General features: G+C 41.3%; 1 protein-coding gene and 1 non-coding gene across 3 annotated transcripts; one reads left to right on the top strand and one right to left on the bottom strand.

Annotated features, from left to right (window-relative positions):
* Positions 1-7,212: 7,212 nt before the first annotated feature.
* On the top strand, positions 7,213-16,071 carry LOC123140151 (probable NOT transcription complex subunit VIP2). 2 transcript variants are annotated; one of them, XM_044559889.1, is made up of 16 exons: positions 7,213-7,347; positions 8,156-8,257; positions 8,430-8,535; positions 8,637-8,800; positions 8,996-9,347; positions 10,164-10,370; positions 10,445-10,546; positions 12,273-12,358; positions 12,439-12,519; positions 12,724-13,158; positions 13,317-13,369; positions 13,456-13,497; positions 14,157-14,301; positions 14,400-14,485; positions 14,586-14,671; positions 15,752-16,071. In XM_044559889.1, exons 2-14 carry the CDS (start codon positions 8,240-8,242, stop codon positions 14,472-14,474), a joined length of 1,866 nt encoding a protein of 621 aa, XP_044415824.1. In that variant the 5' UTR covers positions 7,213-7,347; positions 8,156-8,239; the 3' UTR covers positions 14,475-14,485; positions 14,586-14,671; positions 15,752-16,071. The 2 variants fall into 2 exon arrangements, with proteins under 2 accessions (XP_044415824.1, XP_044415825.1); XM_044559890.1 differs by having other exon boundaries at positions 15,755-16,071.
* LOC123140446 (small nucleolar RNA snoR35) lies at positions 8,458-8,535 on the bottom strand. The gene has a single exon (XR_006470006.1). It is a non-coding gene; the product is annotated as a small nucleolar RNA snoR35 (small nucleolar RNA).
* Positions 16,072-18,370: the final 2,299 nt, after the last annotated feature.

Raw genomic sequence — 18,370 nt, forward strand, 5'->3', positions numbered from 1 at the left:
GAGCGTGGAAGCAGCATTTACAGAATGACCTAGAGATTTGCGAAGTACATACGGATCTGAAAGTTGCAGACCCGTTAACTAAAACCTCTCTCACAAGCAAAACATGATCAAACCCCAGAACTCATTGAGTCTTAATCACATGATGATGTGAACTAGTTTAATGACACTAGTAAACTCTTTGGATGTTGGTCACATGGCGATGTGACGTGTGAGTGTTAATCACATGGCGATGTGAACTAGATTATTGACTCTAGTGCAAGTGGGAGACTGTTGGAAATATGCCCTAGAGGCAATAATAAATTAGTTATTATTATATTTCCTTGTTCATGATAATCGCTTATTATCCATGCTACAATTGTATTGATAGGAAACTTAGATACATGTGTGGGTTCATAGACAACACCATGTCCCTAGTAAGCCTCTAGTTGACTAGCTCGTTGATCAACAGATGGTTACGGTTTCCTGACCATGGACATTGGATGTCGTTGATAACGGGATCACATCATTAGAAGAATGATGTGATGGACAAGACCAATCCTAAGCCTAGCACAAAAGATCGTGTAGTTCGTATGCTAAAGCTTTTCTAATGTCAAGTATCATTTCCTTAGACCATGAGATTGTGCAACTCCCGGATACCGTAGGAATGCTTTGGGTGTACCAAACGTCACAACGTAACTGGGTGGCTATAAAGGTGCACTACAGGTATCTCCGAAAGTGTCTGTTGGGTTGGCACGAATCAAGACTGGGATTTGTCACTCCGGTTAACGGAGAGGTATCTCTTGGCCCACTCGGTAGGACATCATCATAATGTGCACAACGTGACCAAGGGATTGATCACGGGATGATGTGTTACGGAACGAGTAAAGAGACTTGCCGGTAACGAGATTGAACAAGGTATCGGCATACCGACGATCGAATCTCGGGCAAGTAGAATACCGCTAGACAAAGGGAATTGAATACGGGATTGATTGAGTCCTTGACATCGTGGTTCATCCGATGAGATCATCGTGGAACATGTGGGAGCCAACATGGGTATCCAGATCCCGTTGTTAGTTATTGGCCACAGAGTTGTCTCGGTCTTCTCTACATGTCTCCCGAACCCGTAGGGTCTACACACTTAAGGTTCGATGACGCTAGGGTTATAAAGGAAGTTTGTATGTGGTTACCGAATGTTGTTCGGAGTCCCGGGTGAGATCCAGGACGTCACGAGGAGTTCTGGAATGGTCCGGAGGTAAAGATTTATATATGGAAAGATGTTGTTCGGGTTCCGGAAAAAGTTCGGGTTTTTTCGGTATTGTACCGGGAAGCTTCCAGAAGGTTCCGGAGGATTCCGGAGGGGTCCGGAGGTCCGGAAATTGTTCCACCACGTCCAATGCAGCAGCATGGGCTGTAGGGGGCGCCCTAGCCTTAATGGGCCAGGGGCACCAGCCCCCCCAAGGCCCATGCGCATGGGAGAGGGGAAACCCTAAGGGGGAGGGCCTCCACTTGACTTGGGAGGCACTCCTCCCCCCTTGGCCGCCGCCCCCTCCTCAGATTGGATCTGAGGGGGTCGGCCCCCCTCTCCCTTGCCCCTATATATATGTGGGGGGTGGGAGGGCAGGCGCACCCAAGTTCTAGCGCAGCCCTCCCCCTCTCTCAAGTACTCCTCCTCTCCCGCGGTGCTTGCGAAGCCCTGCAAGATTGCCACGCTCCTCCATCACCACCACGCCGTTGTGCTGCTGCTAGATGGAGTCTTCCTCAACCTCTCCCTCTCTCCTTGCTGGATCAAGGCATGGAAGACGTCACCGGGCTGTACGTGTGTTGAACGCGGAGGTGCCGTCCGTTCGGCACTAGGATTTCCGGTGATTTGGATCGCGACGAGTACGACTCCTTCAACCCCGTTCTCTTGAACGCTTTCGCTTAGTGATCTACAAGGGTATGTAGATGCACTCTCCTTCCCCTCGTTGCTGGTTTCTCCATAGATAGATCATGGTGACTCGTAGGAAAATTTTGAATTTCTGCTATGTTCCCCAACAGTTCAGAGCTGAGAGCTATACATTAAGTCAAAAGCAGTGGCCTGTGAAGGAACTCAGAAGAGGAACTATGTACTAACCAAACCCTGTCATATTATCTATACTATAAGAGAGGCGTTTTGGACCTGGGCCTCCATGAAGGCCGAATTTTAAAAATAATAAATATTGAAAACTTTTTGTTTCAAAAAGATCTGATTTTTTTTGTACAAATAAACAAGGATGTGAGGTGTATTTGTGTAAAATTTCAAGATAAAGTGCGTTGAAATACCTCCTGTACAAAAGAAGACAAATCCATGGTCTACGAGGATGAATAGTATCATGTATTAAGAAACCCTAGATTTTTTTTTTTGCACGTCCCTCATTTCAAGTTTTTTCGTCCTGAAAATTTTCACACTTGTGCATTATACCTTCATATATATCTGTATTTTTTCAGAATTTATTGAAATGTAAAAAAATGAATTTCCATGAATTTTTTATTTTACATTTGGAGACCTTCATTGAGTTCGGCCTCCGAAAGCAATTTTTGCTATACTACCTACTAATAAATTCACTAGTGCTTCTGTCATCCGTCCAAAAATTACCCACGATATTGCCAGAAATTACTCACTATGCCACCCATAAGTGATTCGATTTTATTTTAAAGTCACTGTCATGTTCGGTTTTTATATAGTGAAACCGTCATATGCCACAGTGGAGACCCGGGTTCGATCCAAGGGTCTTCCCTTTTTCTCTCTTAATGGCGAGCACGCCTCCTCCTCACTGCATGCGTTCATGCCGGGCTTGAAGCCTTATTTTTTTTTATTTTGCTTTTTTCTATTCTTTCATTACTGTTTTTGTTTTTCCTTTTTTAAAATGATTTGATATTTCCAAAAAAATCCAAAATTAAAAAATTGGTGACTTATGATTTTGTAAAAAAAATCATAAAATTTTCATGAATTAAAAAAATGTTTGAAAAAACACAAAATATTCATGATTTTTAAAAACTGTCCACGTATTATAAAGAATTCATGATTTCGGATTTGTCATGATTTCTAAAAAATGATGGTGTATTCAAAACATATTTGGGATTTTTTTAAAGAAATTTTAGAAAATGTTGACAAAAATTCAAAGAGATCCATTGAAACATATCCGTAAATAGCAAACAAAATGAATGGGCGCTTACATAAAGGTCTCTTTAGGTGATTTGTAGAGGTTGTTTTATGATGTTATTTAGTCCATGGCGCGTAGGGTTTCCGTGTTGTGTACGAGTTTTATGAGGTTGTTTTTATGATGTTACAGAAAGGAAATAATGCTGCTGCGCATTGGTTGGACTGAGTAGTTACGTGGGAAACTGTCGACTTGTCAATCCTTTCTCTTGTAACGGCTATGACTATTTAGTGGTTTATAAAATGTCGTTCAAGTTGAAAAACATATGTAAAGTGGTCCCCCTAGCTAAACTAAAGATTCAATTCATACATATATGAATCAAAGAATTTTTTTTGTTTTGCATAGAATTCATTCAAACCCTAAAAAATGGTATGCAAATTCATTTGAACCAACCAGATTCCCTTCCTCACACGCTGTGCTCCCTATAACAATAGTAGTATATTTTCGAATTCCGTTCGTTGGTGGATGCATACATCTTCCTCAGTCAGCTGCTCCAGTTTCTATTCATTTCTTCTCTAATGTTTACTAGCAATGCCCGCGGGCCGGCACGCCGCGCACATCGATACATCAATTTCATGTTTTTTGTAATTATAAAAAGGGACAAAAAACATGTTTGGAAGCCACTCAAAAGTATTCAGGCGAGTTCCAATCTGCAAAATATGAAGGAATAAAATTGGAGAGAGAGAGAGAGAGATGAACACCGCCAACTATGCATGGTGCATACAATTTAAGCGAGAAAATCAACAACTCAGAGTACGAAATAAATTACTGATGCAAGTTTGAAGCCTGACCACTGAACGAATTAGAACATCCCACAGGTAAATACGTACAATATTAGTAGATTCACCCAAGTAAATTCAATATATAGTTTTAACATTATATATTCATAATAGGGTCACACAAATGATAGTAGTATGTCTAGCTAGCAAGTTATGTCGCTGCATTCGTTCAGATAGCCCACAAGATTGAGCAGAGCAATAGTAATGTAGTGTGGAACACACCAAACCTTTTTTTTCTTTGACTCTGTGGAACATACTGATCGTAACCAATTGATACAATATAAGGTATATAATGGTGAGTTAATCCAATCTCGCTAGATAATGATCGTAGACACGCAAGGCAGCACCAGGACGCGTCAAGCCACAGACACGAACGCAAAACAGAGAGAAGAAGTAGACTAGTGTCGTGAAGTTCACCTGGAGGCATATCCGCATTTGGCGTCAAGAAGAAAGAGGGCCTGCGCCACCGCAGTAGCGTCAGCAGCAGCCGAACCAGCTCTTTCTCCCGTAGCCGCGATCAAGATGGCGAGCCCTGGAGTTGTCGACAAGATAGAGAATCGAGAAAGATCAAGATGCAACAATCCAAGGCGGTGCATGTTGTCAAATCTCATGATTTCAAAAAATATTCACAAACTTAAAAAAATGTTCATGTATTCAAAAAATATTAACAAACTTGAAATATGTTCAGAAAAAAAGGAAAAAGAAAGAAAATTGAACACAGTAGAATAAAATAAAAAGAAGCATAAACAGGAAATAAAATAAAAATAAAAATTAAAGAAAAAATAAGGATCGCCAGACCACGATAGATTTTTTTTAGGGAAATCATGGCCTCTTTATTGCATGATAATATATGATACAATTGTAGTGGCATTCGGCTGTAACAGCCAGTTACAACGCTTTTTACAAATTTGTGAGCCACCATATTGGACATCCTGCATTGATGAATAATCCGCATCTCTTCGAACTCCTGACGACGGATGTTGATCTCATATAGAATCTGGTTGTAGATACCTTTACTTCCTCCATTAATCTGTTTAACTAACGCATCTGCATCGCATGCAATAATTAATAAACCTTCGAAGGTTCAGATCAGCTGCGAAGGAAAGAGCCTCCAAACATGCCATTGCTTCAAGCATTTCGGGCTCATCACAACTGTCAATGATGTGTGCGGACGAGCCAAGGTAAACTCCCTGGGCGTCTCGGCATACCGGGGGGGGGGGGGGCTGCACCCTTGCAAGTGTTCTTAGCTATTCCTCCATCTACATTAATTTTGACCATACCTTCCATTGGAAGGATCCACTTTGGCATCTGCACTGACCGTGGCATAGTTGTACCTTGCTTCTGTGAAGCGTCTGCGATGATGTCCAGGTCTGAAACCATAAATTGCCTCCGAGCTCTTGAAGATCGATTTATGGATTGTTTTCCGCCTTGCGCTCCAAATTGCTCACAAAGTAGTGATGAGCTTTGTAAATTCTGCATGTGGCAACGTTTCAAGCATGTTGAATAGCCATTCCTTTGCTTCCGAGCATGTTATCGTGCTCATATATGCTCCATAAGTGAGTCGTCGACGAGTGCCCACACGCATCTCCCCATGGTGGTGCAGTCGAGTAATGAGTGTCGCCATGCGTCGTTCTCCGCACCATATAGTTCACACCTTACTGAAGTAGCCATCTTCCGGTGATGCAGCACTGGTCCTGACAGCATGGATCGTTGGGCTAGCCGCCACATAAACACATAGAATTTTGACGGAACTTTAATCGTCCATAAGGTTGTCCACGCCTTTTCTGAGCGGCTCGAGCTTGAACTTGGCCTACCTTCTAGCCAATCCTCTCGCACTATTTTCGTTGTAACCAACATACAGTAACATGATCTTACCGAAAATACTCCTGTTTTCTCATGATGCCATGCCCAAAAATTCTCCTACTGAACCCAACTAATGGGAATGCATAGTATCGCTTCAATGTCCATGGAATGGAAGTGCCTGGCGAGCTTCGGAGTGTCCCACCATCCCGATGTTGCATCAATTAACTCAGACACGAGCTCAGGTGGGGAAGTCGAAAAAATGTTCAAGAAATCAAAAAAATTTCATGATTATGAAAAAAGTTTCGCGTATTTTAAATCATGTTCATGAATTCAAAGAAATGTTCATGAATTTCTTAAAAATGTTCACAAAAATCAAATAAATGTTCGTGAATTACAAAAAAAGAATTCATTGATTAAAGAAGTTCATGTTTTAAAAAAAAACAACAGAACAAAAAATGTTCGTACGCGGGATCCAGTTCTATCGCCATACATATGTTTTGTCGCCATACATATGTGGAGTTCTTGTTTCCAGTTCTCCTGATGAGGCCCAACTTGAGAATGTCTCGGCCCTCCACCAGTGCCCGCCAGATTTGGGAGGGCGAGGATCCGAGGTTGGCCTACAAAATGTTTGTTTCTGGGAAGTACACAGACTTAAGAGCACTTAATGATTTCGACGTAATCAAGATTCTCAAGACTTGTGGAGCCAGCAATGCCAAATTGAACAAATCAAATCTCAAAACCCTAAGCCTCCCATACATTTCAGCATCGTGAGAGTATCCCATGACACCCAATGAGGTTTTCGTTTGCCCTGCCTGCTGCCCCCCCCCCCCCCCCCCCCCCCAGAAGCTCCTGACCATACTGTTTAGTTTTTCGCACAAACCTCTCGGTAATTTGGAAACGACCATTGAATATGTGGGGACTGCTTGTGCCATGGAGTTTGTAAGTACATCTTTTCCCCCTGCTGACATGAGCTATTCAATCCAACCCTGTATCTTGTTCCATACCCTGTCTCCCAAGTATATTTGAAAGTGCCATTTGTATTCCTTCCTACTTCAGACGGTAAGCCCAGGTAGCGATCATTGAGAGCCTCCGTTGGTACCTCTAGTGTTTATTTTTATAGCCTCCCTTGTATTATTCGGGCACCCATTACTGTGGTGAATTGAGCTCTTTGCCAAATTAACTCGTTGACCTGATGCCTGACAATAAACATCCAGAATTTCAAGGCGGATTCCCCTGGTCCCTGGAGGGCTATAACGTCTCCGTTTGCTCCCCATTAATAAAAAAAGTAAGTAGCGAGAAAGACAGAGTTCAAGGTTAGACGGGTTGGGCCCTCTAGAGAGAAGAAAGGGCCGATGATGATGCTGGGATATATACGGGCCGGGTTCGTTAGGCCCAATGCGAGATCGTGGCCCAGTACGCGCGACCGTTCCCCTAAAAAAAAACTATTTCCCACCCGTCCCAATCGATCGACCCACCCAACCCAACCCCAGACAGCCTAGGGTTTCGACCGCCGCCGTCCCGTCCGCCGCGCCTCCGGCCAGCTCCGTCGCCTCACCGCCCCCGCCGCTCCGTCGCCCCGTCGCCCTCGCCGCTCCGCCCCAACCAAGGTGCTCCCTCCCTCCCTCCCTCCCTCCAGGCCCATGGGACAAAACAAGCTTCTCCTCTCCCCGCCCACGGCCCACCCCAACCAAGGTGTTGCTCTACAATTGGTTCTTCCCTTCCATGTTCCATCTGAGTAGTGGTGAAATGGTGCTAGGGATTCTGTCTGTGATTATCTGCGGATTTCCTTGTTTATTAGATTAGATTAGATGCAAATCTGTCCGTCAGTGCTCTGCCCTGCCACATTCACTGAATTCCCTTGAGACATGCCAACCATCCTACTCTACATTTCCTGAATGCGCAAAATTCACTTTACTTCCATTTCACCATCTGTTTGTTACTGTCGCCTTTTGGAATTGGAAGTAGAGTAGATGCATATTATCCAGCGCCACCACCACGGCAGCTAGTGATGACCCTTTCCTTTAAGTGTACGCTGTTTGCAGTCGCCAGCTTCTCTTCTGCGATACACTCCTCAACCACTCGGTCCTGGATACTTATTCAGGCTGTGTTTGCTTTGCTGCTCAACAGCCAGTTCACCTGCCTTTCTTTTCAAACTCAAGCACTTGGCATCAGCTAAAGTTCAGATATGTACGTGTCATGCGTGTCTCCTCTCCTAGGACGGCTGCATTTCCTCGATGCTGAAATCTGCACATTTGTATGCTGTCCTGACTAGCTCCTTTGTTTATGTTGGATTGGAAGGGTGCCTCAGATGCTAACTTTTTATTACCAAGTTAAATTATTACGCACAGTTTTTCTTTTTCGAGTTTTTTTTTATAATTTACAAGTAACTAATGGATTTGTCCGTTTCTGTTTCAGACTGGCGGCAATCACTGTTTCATGCATTTTTGGTGGACAATCTTCAGTTGACCTGAGTGCTGACTTGCTGTCCCGTTGCCAACAATGTCCGGCTTGCTGAATGTACTTGCTTATCCTTGTAACTGGAGGACTACCATGCATTCACTATATATATATATATATATATATATATATATATATATATATATATATATATATACGCTTTCCAATTCTGTCTGTCTACTAGGTTTTGTTATTACTTGTTTTGATAACTTGATGCTTTCTTCCTTGGCAGTCAAATCTTAACAGCTCCACATCGAACCTTCCAGACTCATCTGGACGGCCATTCACAACATCCTTTTCTGGTCAATCTGGCTCAGTTCAAGGTTTCCATCACTCTGGTGAGCATACAATACATACACTAGCTCGGTTAGTGCATTGACATAGTGCAACGTCCATTGAGTACACCTTCTTAACTCTTGTCGTTTTCTGCATTTTTCAGGTCTGCACAACATTCATGGAAATTATAGTCTTCCAAATATGCCTGGATCACTTGCACAAAGGAATGCTGCCATGAGTGGCCTTCCATCCTCTGGGGTTCAACAACCTGGAGGGAGCATTTCTGGGAGATTTGCTTCAAACAACCTTCCTGTTGCCATGTCTCAGGTTCGAATGCCCACCTTTCTGGAGGTTTGCGGCATTATTATTTATATATGTTGAACACCATGAACATTGCATGTTAATGGGTTTGCAATCTAACCAACAATTTTGTTGGCTTAATTATGACATACTTCTTCTTGCTGTGGTTTCATGTGGACGATGATGATTTTTACTGTCTTGGTATTATTATCTCTTTTGCAGATTCCTCATGCACATTCAGGTGTCAGTGGTAGAGGACTGAATGTTGGTGGAGGTCAAGCATTCAGCAGTGGAATGAACATGGGCGGTAACATTCAAGGTTTATCCTCAAACTTGGGCACCAGTGGTAGTCGAAATTCTGTTCCTGGCAATCCAGCTTTAGGAAACCTGGGCCCACGTATTACAAGCTCTGCGGGAAACATTGTGGGTGGAAGTAACATTGGAAGAAACATAAGCTCTGGTGGATTGTCGGTGCCGAGTATCTCATCGCGCATTGATTTTAGTGGCAATGCTGCAAGTGGAAGACTAAATGTGCAAGGATCCAACAGGATGATGAATGGCCTTATTCCGCAAGGTAGTTTACTTAACCATAGGTTGATTTTTTTACTCCATAGATTTATGTTAAACTTCATGTTTTAGTTCGAAATACTATTTTTAAGCATGTTTAACCATTGCTATGTTAATGCTCTGTTCCTTGACTTTATCTTACGAAAAAAAAGTTGGGCATATGAAATAAGTGGTTACCATCCCATATGATATAGGTTTCATTGGACCTTCTTTTTGGAAAACACAGTAGGTAGCGTTAATGTTCATGCTTCATAACTTATGAACCATGTGATGCTATAGGGTATTGCAGACTTCAATTTTGGAAGTGACACTATCTGGGGCAATAGGCATTTTGTTAGCTCTGTACAATGGGAGCCAACTTTTAGAATTTAGAATTTTACCTTAAATATTTAAGTCCAACATTGATGGAATTCCTGTCATCGCTATTCTTTCTTTTGCAGGCATATGTTGGCTGTTGGAAACTTTTTAATAATAATTAGATATAGAATCCTGCAAACAAAGGCACACATATTAAAATAAATAGAAAACAATGCTATTTTCTTAGTATTATTTGAGAATATCCATCTTTTAGTTGGTTATTGCATAGTATATCTGTTCTTGCTTTTTTAGTGACTGTTACTGTACCTATTTCTTAATGTTGTTCTATTCTGTGATATTACCAATTTAAATTTATTATAGTAGCTGGGTTGATAAAAGCTTGTTTATATTTTATACAAAAATGATAGTCTCGTAAGGGTGAATGATAAAGAAGAATATAGCGTGTTATTTTCTTTTGTTGAACTGCATGTTCTCATCCAGCTTGTTTTTTTATCTCTAACACCAGGATCGTCGCAACTGATGAATATGATTGGAAGTTCATACCCAACGTCTGGTGGTTCATTATCCCAGAACCAAATGCAACCAGGAAATAGTTCTCTGGGTTCTATGGGGATGCTACATGACGCCAGTGACAGCGCTCCATTCGACATTAATGATTTCCCCCAATTGACTGGTCGACCTAATTCAGCTGGTGGTCCACAGGGACAATATGGTAAAATTGCTGGAAAACCGTAAATATTTCCCCCTATTTTTGGAGGTTTCTTTGCCAATCTCTCTAAATTGCAGGATCACTACGGAAGCAAGGAGTTGGCGTTAACTCCATTGTTCAACAAAACCAGGAGTTCAGTATTCAGAACGAAGATTTCCCCGCTTTGCCAGGATTTAAAGGTTGTTACAGTTGAATTAATTCTAGAACCTATCTGTTGATTCAGTGAGATTGTTCTCATTATGTTTTCGGTGTAGTGGAGCATGATTATTTAGTTGTGTTACTTTGTGATCTTGAAGTTCTAATATCGGCTTCATGCCTGTTATTATACAGCCCCGCTACTCTGTACTTATTGAACCTCAGTATTTGAACAGCTTAGTTACCAACATAATTACTCCATCATAAAATGTTCTATCTGTGATAAAGCCCATTGGTTTTTTAGTCCTGTAGTATGAATGCCGCGATCTTCTCCTCAAGTCAACGAATGCTTACTACCTTTCTATATGCTTGAAAGGTATTGTTGTGTTCTCTACTTCTCTTGACACCTTGCACTGACCTAACTAGAAGGTGCCGAGGCCGTTGCAGCAAAATTTATGGCACACCATTTTTGTGAATACAATCATAGAGAGATGTGGGAAGACGAGGATGCAAAGATTTCGTGATAGGGCCAGCGGGGGCAAGACCCCATGCAGCTGACGTGGCCTCACGGGAATGCAGAAAAATATCATGTGATGCTCTAACTGAAATTACCATGAATCATCATTAGAATATATGGTGGCCACCTATGAAAAATGCGCGAAACGACATTTGGATAAAAGGGCCTCTCTGCAACATTCCTACGTGTGTCGCAATTCAGATGCCTATAAGTAATAAGTACCCCTAATTTTTGCGAGAAATGGAAGTATGAACTATTTGTGACATATGTAGGACAATGTTAATGCATGATATGGGTATAGAGCTCTTAGTTAGTTACCTTAGGGGAAGATAATCAATTTGTCTTTCCTGTGAGAACTCGTATAGAGAATTTATTGTAAGCTTCTCATATCATGACTTATGATTATAGATGGAAGGGCATCCTAAACCCTTCGTGTTTTCCATTGGTCCAACTCTTCATATAAAACATGAGCTAAATATTACTCCCTCTGTCCCACAATATAAGACGTTTTTAGAAGCTAACAGTAGGTATGATTTGAGGCATAGCAGCTAAGCCATTGGGAGGTGGTTAAGCCAATTTAATTCTGTTGCTTGCTATGGTTATAATTCATTTAAGCTTACTTTGGTAGTAAGTTAACTATGAGCCTCATGACCTACCGCCGTGTGGACCAATGTGGATCAAAATAACATCCTGAAAATTAATTAGCTGCAGCATTTTATAGTAATTTCTGCCGAAGTTACCAATTTGGCCATCCATGAGCATACGTTGAGTCGTCAACTTTGTAAAGTGTCGCGGACAATTTGTATTCTTGTGCCCGCTTCGGGGCATCAAGACAGCCATACGGATGAATACAAATAGTTGCACTTGCGCCTTTAGGCCCAAATGTAACTATACCTTCTTTTATTTTTAATAGTATTATTATTACAGTTTAGGTCGACGAACCATCTTCTTACTAAATGTAGTTTGTCGTTTTTCTGGTCAACTCTGGTGTCATTCTCCTTTAATGGTGCCATGTGTTCTGCATGGTTTTAATCTTTCAATTTTGGACCTATCATTTCCACGTGCGACATGCTCAAGCTTTAATGCTTTATAAATGTGCACGGAATAAAATAAGACCTTTGTAGTATTTCTTGAGGCTTTAAAATTCTTTCCTAAAGTATATCTTTTGGTTGATCATTGCGCTACCTTATTACATTCCTCCTTTACTCCATTTTCGGTGAGTTATACAGAATACTGACAGTTTGAATTATCAGGTGGCAGTTCAGATTATCCTATGGAGTTACATCACAAGGAACAACTTCACGAGAATGTACCTGTAATGCAAGGACAACAATATCCTGTGGGTTCATGTCTCTGAACTTTGAATCATTGTTTCTCCCGCTGAGCATTTATTTTGACATGTTATGAACACGTACGCAGATGTCAAGGTCAGTTGGGTTTAATTTGGGAAGTAGCTATCAACCAAATCGTCAGCAACATCAGCAGGGTGCTGCTAATTCAGTAAGTTATATTGGAAATCATTCCTCGAAACGATCATCAGACATTCAACATGTCCCTCATTGTCGTCATGGTTCTGACATATTTTCTATTTTGACAATTCTTCATCTAAATAAAACTATAATGCATCATGATCAGGTTTACTGCTCATATTTATTTACCCGTAAATACATACACAGAGTAATAATCCTCATTATGTTTTGTCAGATTCAGAGCGGTGGGCCCCAAAATATTGGACTAAGACCACTAAACTCTCAGAGTCAAACTTCTAGTTTGGGATCATACGAGCAACTGCTCCAGCAATACCAGCAGCCGCAGACTCAGAGTCCTTTCAGGTTGCAGCAGATGTCTTCTTCAGCTGCACAGACATATGCGGATCATGGTCTAAAGCCCATTCTGGGAGGCCGAACCCCACCTGATCCATACGGCTTGTTAGGATTGCTGGGAGTTATAAGGATGAATGATCCTGATTTGTCATCTCTTGCTTTGGGAATAGATTTGACAACGTTGGGTTTGAATTTGAATTCACCAGACAATCTGTATAAGACATTTGGCTCTCCATTTTCAAATGAACCAGCAAAAGGAGATCCCGAATATACTACTCCAGCTTGTTATGTTGCTGAGCAACCCCCAGCACTACAGGTAAGCTCCTGCCAATTACTACTGTTGCCCATTTCTGTGTAATGGGATCGATGTTTTAGACCCATTAATTTTCAAGGAAGGCCCAGAATCTTTCTTTGATGCAGCCGGTTCATTTTATGATAAATATATTGTAACAAGTTCTGTCTTGCTGCGTGCAGCCTATGCATTTTCAGAAGTTCCAGACACTCATACTGTTATACATATTCTACAGGTACTTTTGCTAGTTGAATGTATTATTGGCTTCGGCCATTAGTTTTGGTAAAATTTAAGGTTTTATCTTTTGTCTTCTGTTTTCAGCATGCCGAAGGATGAAGCTCAAATATGTGCTGCCAATGAACTGTGAGTACATGGGGTTCACTGCTTATCTCATTTAAATATCTTGTTGTCAGATGTAATAATTAGATCATCATGCATGCACCTTTTTCATGTTATGATCTTTTACCAAGAAATGTGATTTATTTGCGCTAACATTTGATAAGGGAACATACTGCTATGTCCTGATCAAAGGTATAATGCTAATGAATATTAACTTGTAACCTGTCAGATACGCCCATTGACTGTCAGGGATCTATCAGAAAAAAATTAGTAGCCTTGTGGATTTGTTTATCTTTCTGAATACTGTAACTCAGCAACATTTGAATGTATTCATGATCCGCTTAGCTACCTGAAGCTACGGGAATGTTCCATTTTCGTTTTCCTGCTTTTCTCTATCAAATATCAACATTTTCTATTATTAATTTTTGATTTTTTTTGGTGTTGTTGTTCATTTTTGCTAAGTTGCACAGCTTATGTTTAGCATTGCTATGCATCCTTCAAACTTCCTTGTACGCTATCTATTTTTGCTATCCCATGTTTTCCCTAAAAAATATGGCAATAATATCTTACTTATCTTAACCTTTGCCCACGACCTAGTTTAACACATCACAACTGTGCAGAGCTCCAGCAAGTTAATTTTAATTTTGGTATGCTATGTAATGCATGTGTCCTGTTTTCATCAGATATAATCGTGGATGGTATTACCATAAAGAAGCACGGCAATGGTTCACAAGAATTTCTAACATGGAGCCTCTTGTCAAAACTCCTACATATGAACGGGGGTCTTATGCCTTCTTTGATCAAGGCAATTGGGAGACAGTCCGTAAGGTACTTGCATCCATCTCGTGAATGAATATCCAGCATCTCTACGCGTACACTTGTTGCATTGCATATGATAGTTGAGCATTTGTGTTGGTTTGCTGCAGGATAACTTTGTTCTCCATTATGAGCTAGTAGAGAAAAGGCCAAGTCTCCCTTCCGCATCCCAAATTGTTAGGTGAAATTTTTCTGGGTAAGGTCTTCGTTCCTGGCTACAAATATATTTTAGTTCTTGTTTCTGTGTATAGAGCAAACATCTCACTGTTGTATGCAATGCAATATTTTTTTTTCAGGTACCTCCTGACTCTAGCTTTCTTGTACATGAATAGGGAGCTTTCTTTACAAACATAGTGAAGCGACATTGCCCTAATTTGTCGAGGTAGATACTCTCTTGTGCAGTGAAACACTTATATTAATGTCGGTTGAACAGCACTTTGGTTTATTTATTATGTAGGCAACTATCAGGTAGGAAGAAATATTCCATGTGGCGATTGTAGGAAAGAAAATGCCTCTATTTAGTTAAATACTCCCTCCGTCCGGAAATACTCGTCAAAGAAATGCATGTATCTAGACATATTTTAGTTCTAGGTACACTCATTTTTATCCATTTCTTCGACAAGTATTTTCGGACGGAGGGAGTATAAAAGAAGAGGGCACCTGTGGAGGCGGGGCGTCGAACGCGGGTGGGAAAGCACTCAGACTCATGCTGCTAGCCAACCGAGCAACTGCTGTGCTTGGTTCTCATTAGGAAAGAAAATATGTTAACGGTTGCAGTAGCGGTAATCCACGTCTGAGCCCAGGGTCAGCTGCACCTGCCCTGACGAAAAAAATCAAAACAAATACTAGAAAAATTCAAACTGCTTTCTTTTGAGAAAACTGGGTACCGTCTTTTGCAGTGAAATGTGTATATAAATGTAGTTTAAACAGCACTCTGACTGAGTTATTTACTTATTGGCTATTGTAGCCAGGAAGAAATGTTGCATATGACCATTTTAGGAAAGATTTATTTCTGCTCGAACACAAAAAACTTGACACATATAAACAGTAGCACCAGGGCATTTATTTATTTAGAAACGAGTACTTGCCGAAGCTGGGCTTGGACTCGTGCCGCCAGCCAACTGAGCACTTGTGGTTGTCGTTGGGAAAGATAATATGTCAACGTTGTAGTTTCTATTTGCTTGAAAGTGAGAAGCCTCGAGGGTCCCTGTTGCTTTTATGCACTTGACAATTATTAATCCCTGATACCCGTGGGTCTTATTTCATTCAGCATGATGCTTCTTTTCAAAGATGGCATGTTATTTTGGCAGAAGCAAATGTTTCCGCTTATGTTTCAAGTATATTGTAATCGCCACTTTGCTAATAATGATAGTAGAAAATTTGAGTTTTCTAGTGTTGAGCTTGGGATCCTATTCAATTCGATTCGATTCAATTGACTGACTGGGTTGGCTTTTGTTGACAGCAGGCCAGGCTATATATGTAGTGAATGAATGAGGAAGTATCTTGTCAGTCATGTCGATCAATATGCGGAGAGGAGGAGGCTAGACCAGGAAGAGAGCGAAAAAAAGGTGGTGTTTGTAATTATAGTTGTTAGGAGGAGGAAAATTAAAGGATGGATGGATGGATGGATGATACCGTTGGGCATTAAACATTACATTTACATTTACATTTACATAGCTGCTGCTGCTTCTTTTTACAATCAATGATGTATGTATGTATGTATGTCTCTCTCTATTGCTCGCTCGCTCCTTTACAAAACAGCAGTTTAGGACTAGTCACTCAGTCGGCCGTGTGCATTGCATTGATATATGGATCATGGATGGATGGATGGATGGATTGTTTATATATTTAAACTCAATCAACCAAACAAAACAAAACAAATTGGTTTATGTTGTCTCTGTTTGTCTTGCAATTGGAGACTCGTCGAGTTATGCATCTGCTGTGTTGCTCGCCAGCAGGCTGCTGTGTGTGATTCCCAATTTCTTGAAAGAATTGCAGAATGGCGCGGTGGTGGTGAAATGTAACCGCTGTTGAGTTGCGGTGGCGGGTTAGAGGACCATGGTGCGCAGCACTAGTTGTGGTGCTCATCTTGATATATATGAGAAGATGAAGGGCGGCTTCCTTTCCTTTCCTGGAGGTTAGGGTTTAGGTTGAATAAGATAGAAATAGGGGATCCTCATCAAAACCGTCTCAGGTGACTCATGCAACTCTGATCCTGCAAAGGGAGTCGAGCCCAGCAGCTCTAGATCATCAAAGAGGAACAAGAGCATCCTCATGAAAAATCCACGCATGCCTCCTTTCAAAGCCAGAAAATCTCATTTGCTTTCCACTTCGTCCAATTCTTGAATTGCAAGGTCACAAACGTCATGTTGAACACTAGACTCTTTTGACCTGAAGAAGATTCTCTCCTTTCTTTCCCTCCTCCCCCCCCTCCCTCCCTCTAGGTGCCACCAATTCAACATAACCAACGTGTTATGTTGAACAGTACAAGATTTTCTTGTTTCTTTTCCCTCTCCGTATGTGCCACCAAATCAACATAATTAAGCAACCGCCTGGAATAAGCTTCTCAAAAAAAGAAAAAGGAAAGGACGCGTCTAGGGAGCAGTCGGCTGCTCCCTAGCGTTCCCTAACAGCCTCCCAAAAAAGGTAAGTTCCTACCCCCCCCCCCCCTCGTCGCAAAAAGGAAAGGAATCATCCAGCTGGAAAACTTGGTCCCCCCGCCAGCCCGTAGCCCCGCCAACCCTCTCACGTGATTACTGAGCCCTGCCACCCCCACCCCCGCTTTCCCTCAGCCCTGAGGCGCCTGCAGCCAGATCCTCTCCACCGCATCTTCTTCTCCCCAAGCAAGAAAGCAAGAAAAAGGGGGCAGTTCCACCATCCTAGATCTAAAAACCTTTATAGCCCCGCAATGCCGGTCACAAAAAGCTAGAAAATCAGAGAAGAAACCATAGAAACGCAGGAAGGGCTGTTGGAGAAGAAGCACAGAGGTAATCCATCATAAAATTGCTCACCTTTTCCCTTACTTTTGCCTTTATGCTATCCTCCTGTACAGAATTACTCTTGTTGATCCAACATGTCTTTGGTTAACCGCATCTCTGATGCTTCCTGATGCATAAGAACATAAGAACACATTATAAAACCCCTGAAATCAAAATAAAAAACCCTAGAAAAATGTGATGGATAGTTCTGCTGTTTCTCTGCTAATGTTAAGTTGGCAATCTGGTCATCCTGTTTGGGCAAAAATAGTGTTATTATCAGGCATCTGAGATAGTTATATAAGATACACACAATCAAAAGAAGATGCTGTTGTGGGGCAAAAAACTAGACTGATGGAAGCAACTTGCATAACAAATCTATACTCTCATAACAACTCTTGTAGAAAAAAAACTGCAAGCTATTCTTGGCAATTTGTACACCCTGTTCAAGCAAAAACAGTGTGGTCGTTGAGCAACTATTGGGCTTATATAAGATACACACAAAACCTTTAGCAAAAAATGTGACATGTGTGACACTAATAAGGTACATACAAAACATGAACCTTTTGCAACTTACAAAATGATAAAACTCTATGCTTAGTAGGAAACAATAACAAAAAGTTTCTGTTCTAGCTAAAACATGGCTGATGATGTCAAGTTGTGTTGCAAAAAAAAATCTACTGTGAAAGACTGGAGAGGATATCATGGGGGTTCTATTTACCTTCAGTTATAACTGGTGTTTCTGCAAAAAGTGTTGTGTTCCCACGCTTGCGCAGATAGATAAAAACTTGATATTTTGATCCTGCAAAAAATAATGGACAAGAAAAATTTCTATATAGAGAAAACCCCCATGAAAACTGTTTTATCTCAGCTCGTACGTCGTTTGAAACACGAATACGCGGGTATGGAATACATTGAACACAAAAAAGCACACTAGTTTTGTTGCTAGTGCGGAAGATAGGTGAAACACAAGTACTGAGCATAAAGGCACAACATTGTTGCCCCTAATTGCTGCTATCTTAAAGTTCTAACATAAAAATGCTGCTGCTCTATCTGATTTTGGTGTGAATTCCATGCTCGAACTTAATGACTCTGAAGGGACACTT

The sequence above is a fragment of the Triticum aestivum genome, chromosome 6B, assembly GCF_018294505.1.
Source record: "Triticum aestivum cultivar Chinese Spring chromosome 6B, IWGSC CS RefSeq v2.1, whole genome shotgun sequence".
Taxonomy (NCBI): Eukaryota; Viridiplantae; Streptophyta; class Magnoliopsida; order Poales; family Poaceae; genus Triticum; species Triticum aestivum.

Coding starts and splice junctions, on each gene's coding strand:
- LOC123140151 (XM_044559889.1), top strand. Junction 8,536..8,636: donor TCAAGGTTTCCATCACTCTG/GTGAGCATACAA, acceptor TGCATTTTTCAG/GTCTGCACAACATTCATGGA. Junction 9,348..10,163: donor GAATGGCCTTATTCCGCAAG/GTAGTTTACTTA, acceptor CTCTAACACCAG/GATCGTCGCAACTGATGAAT.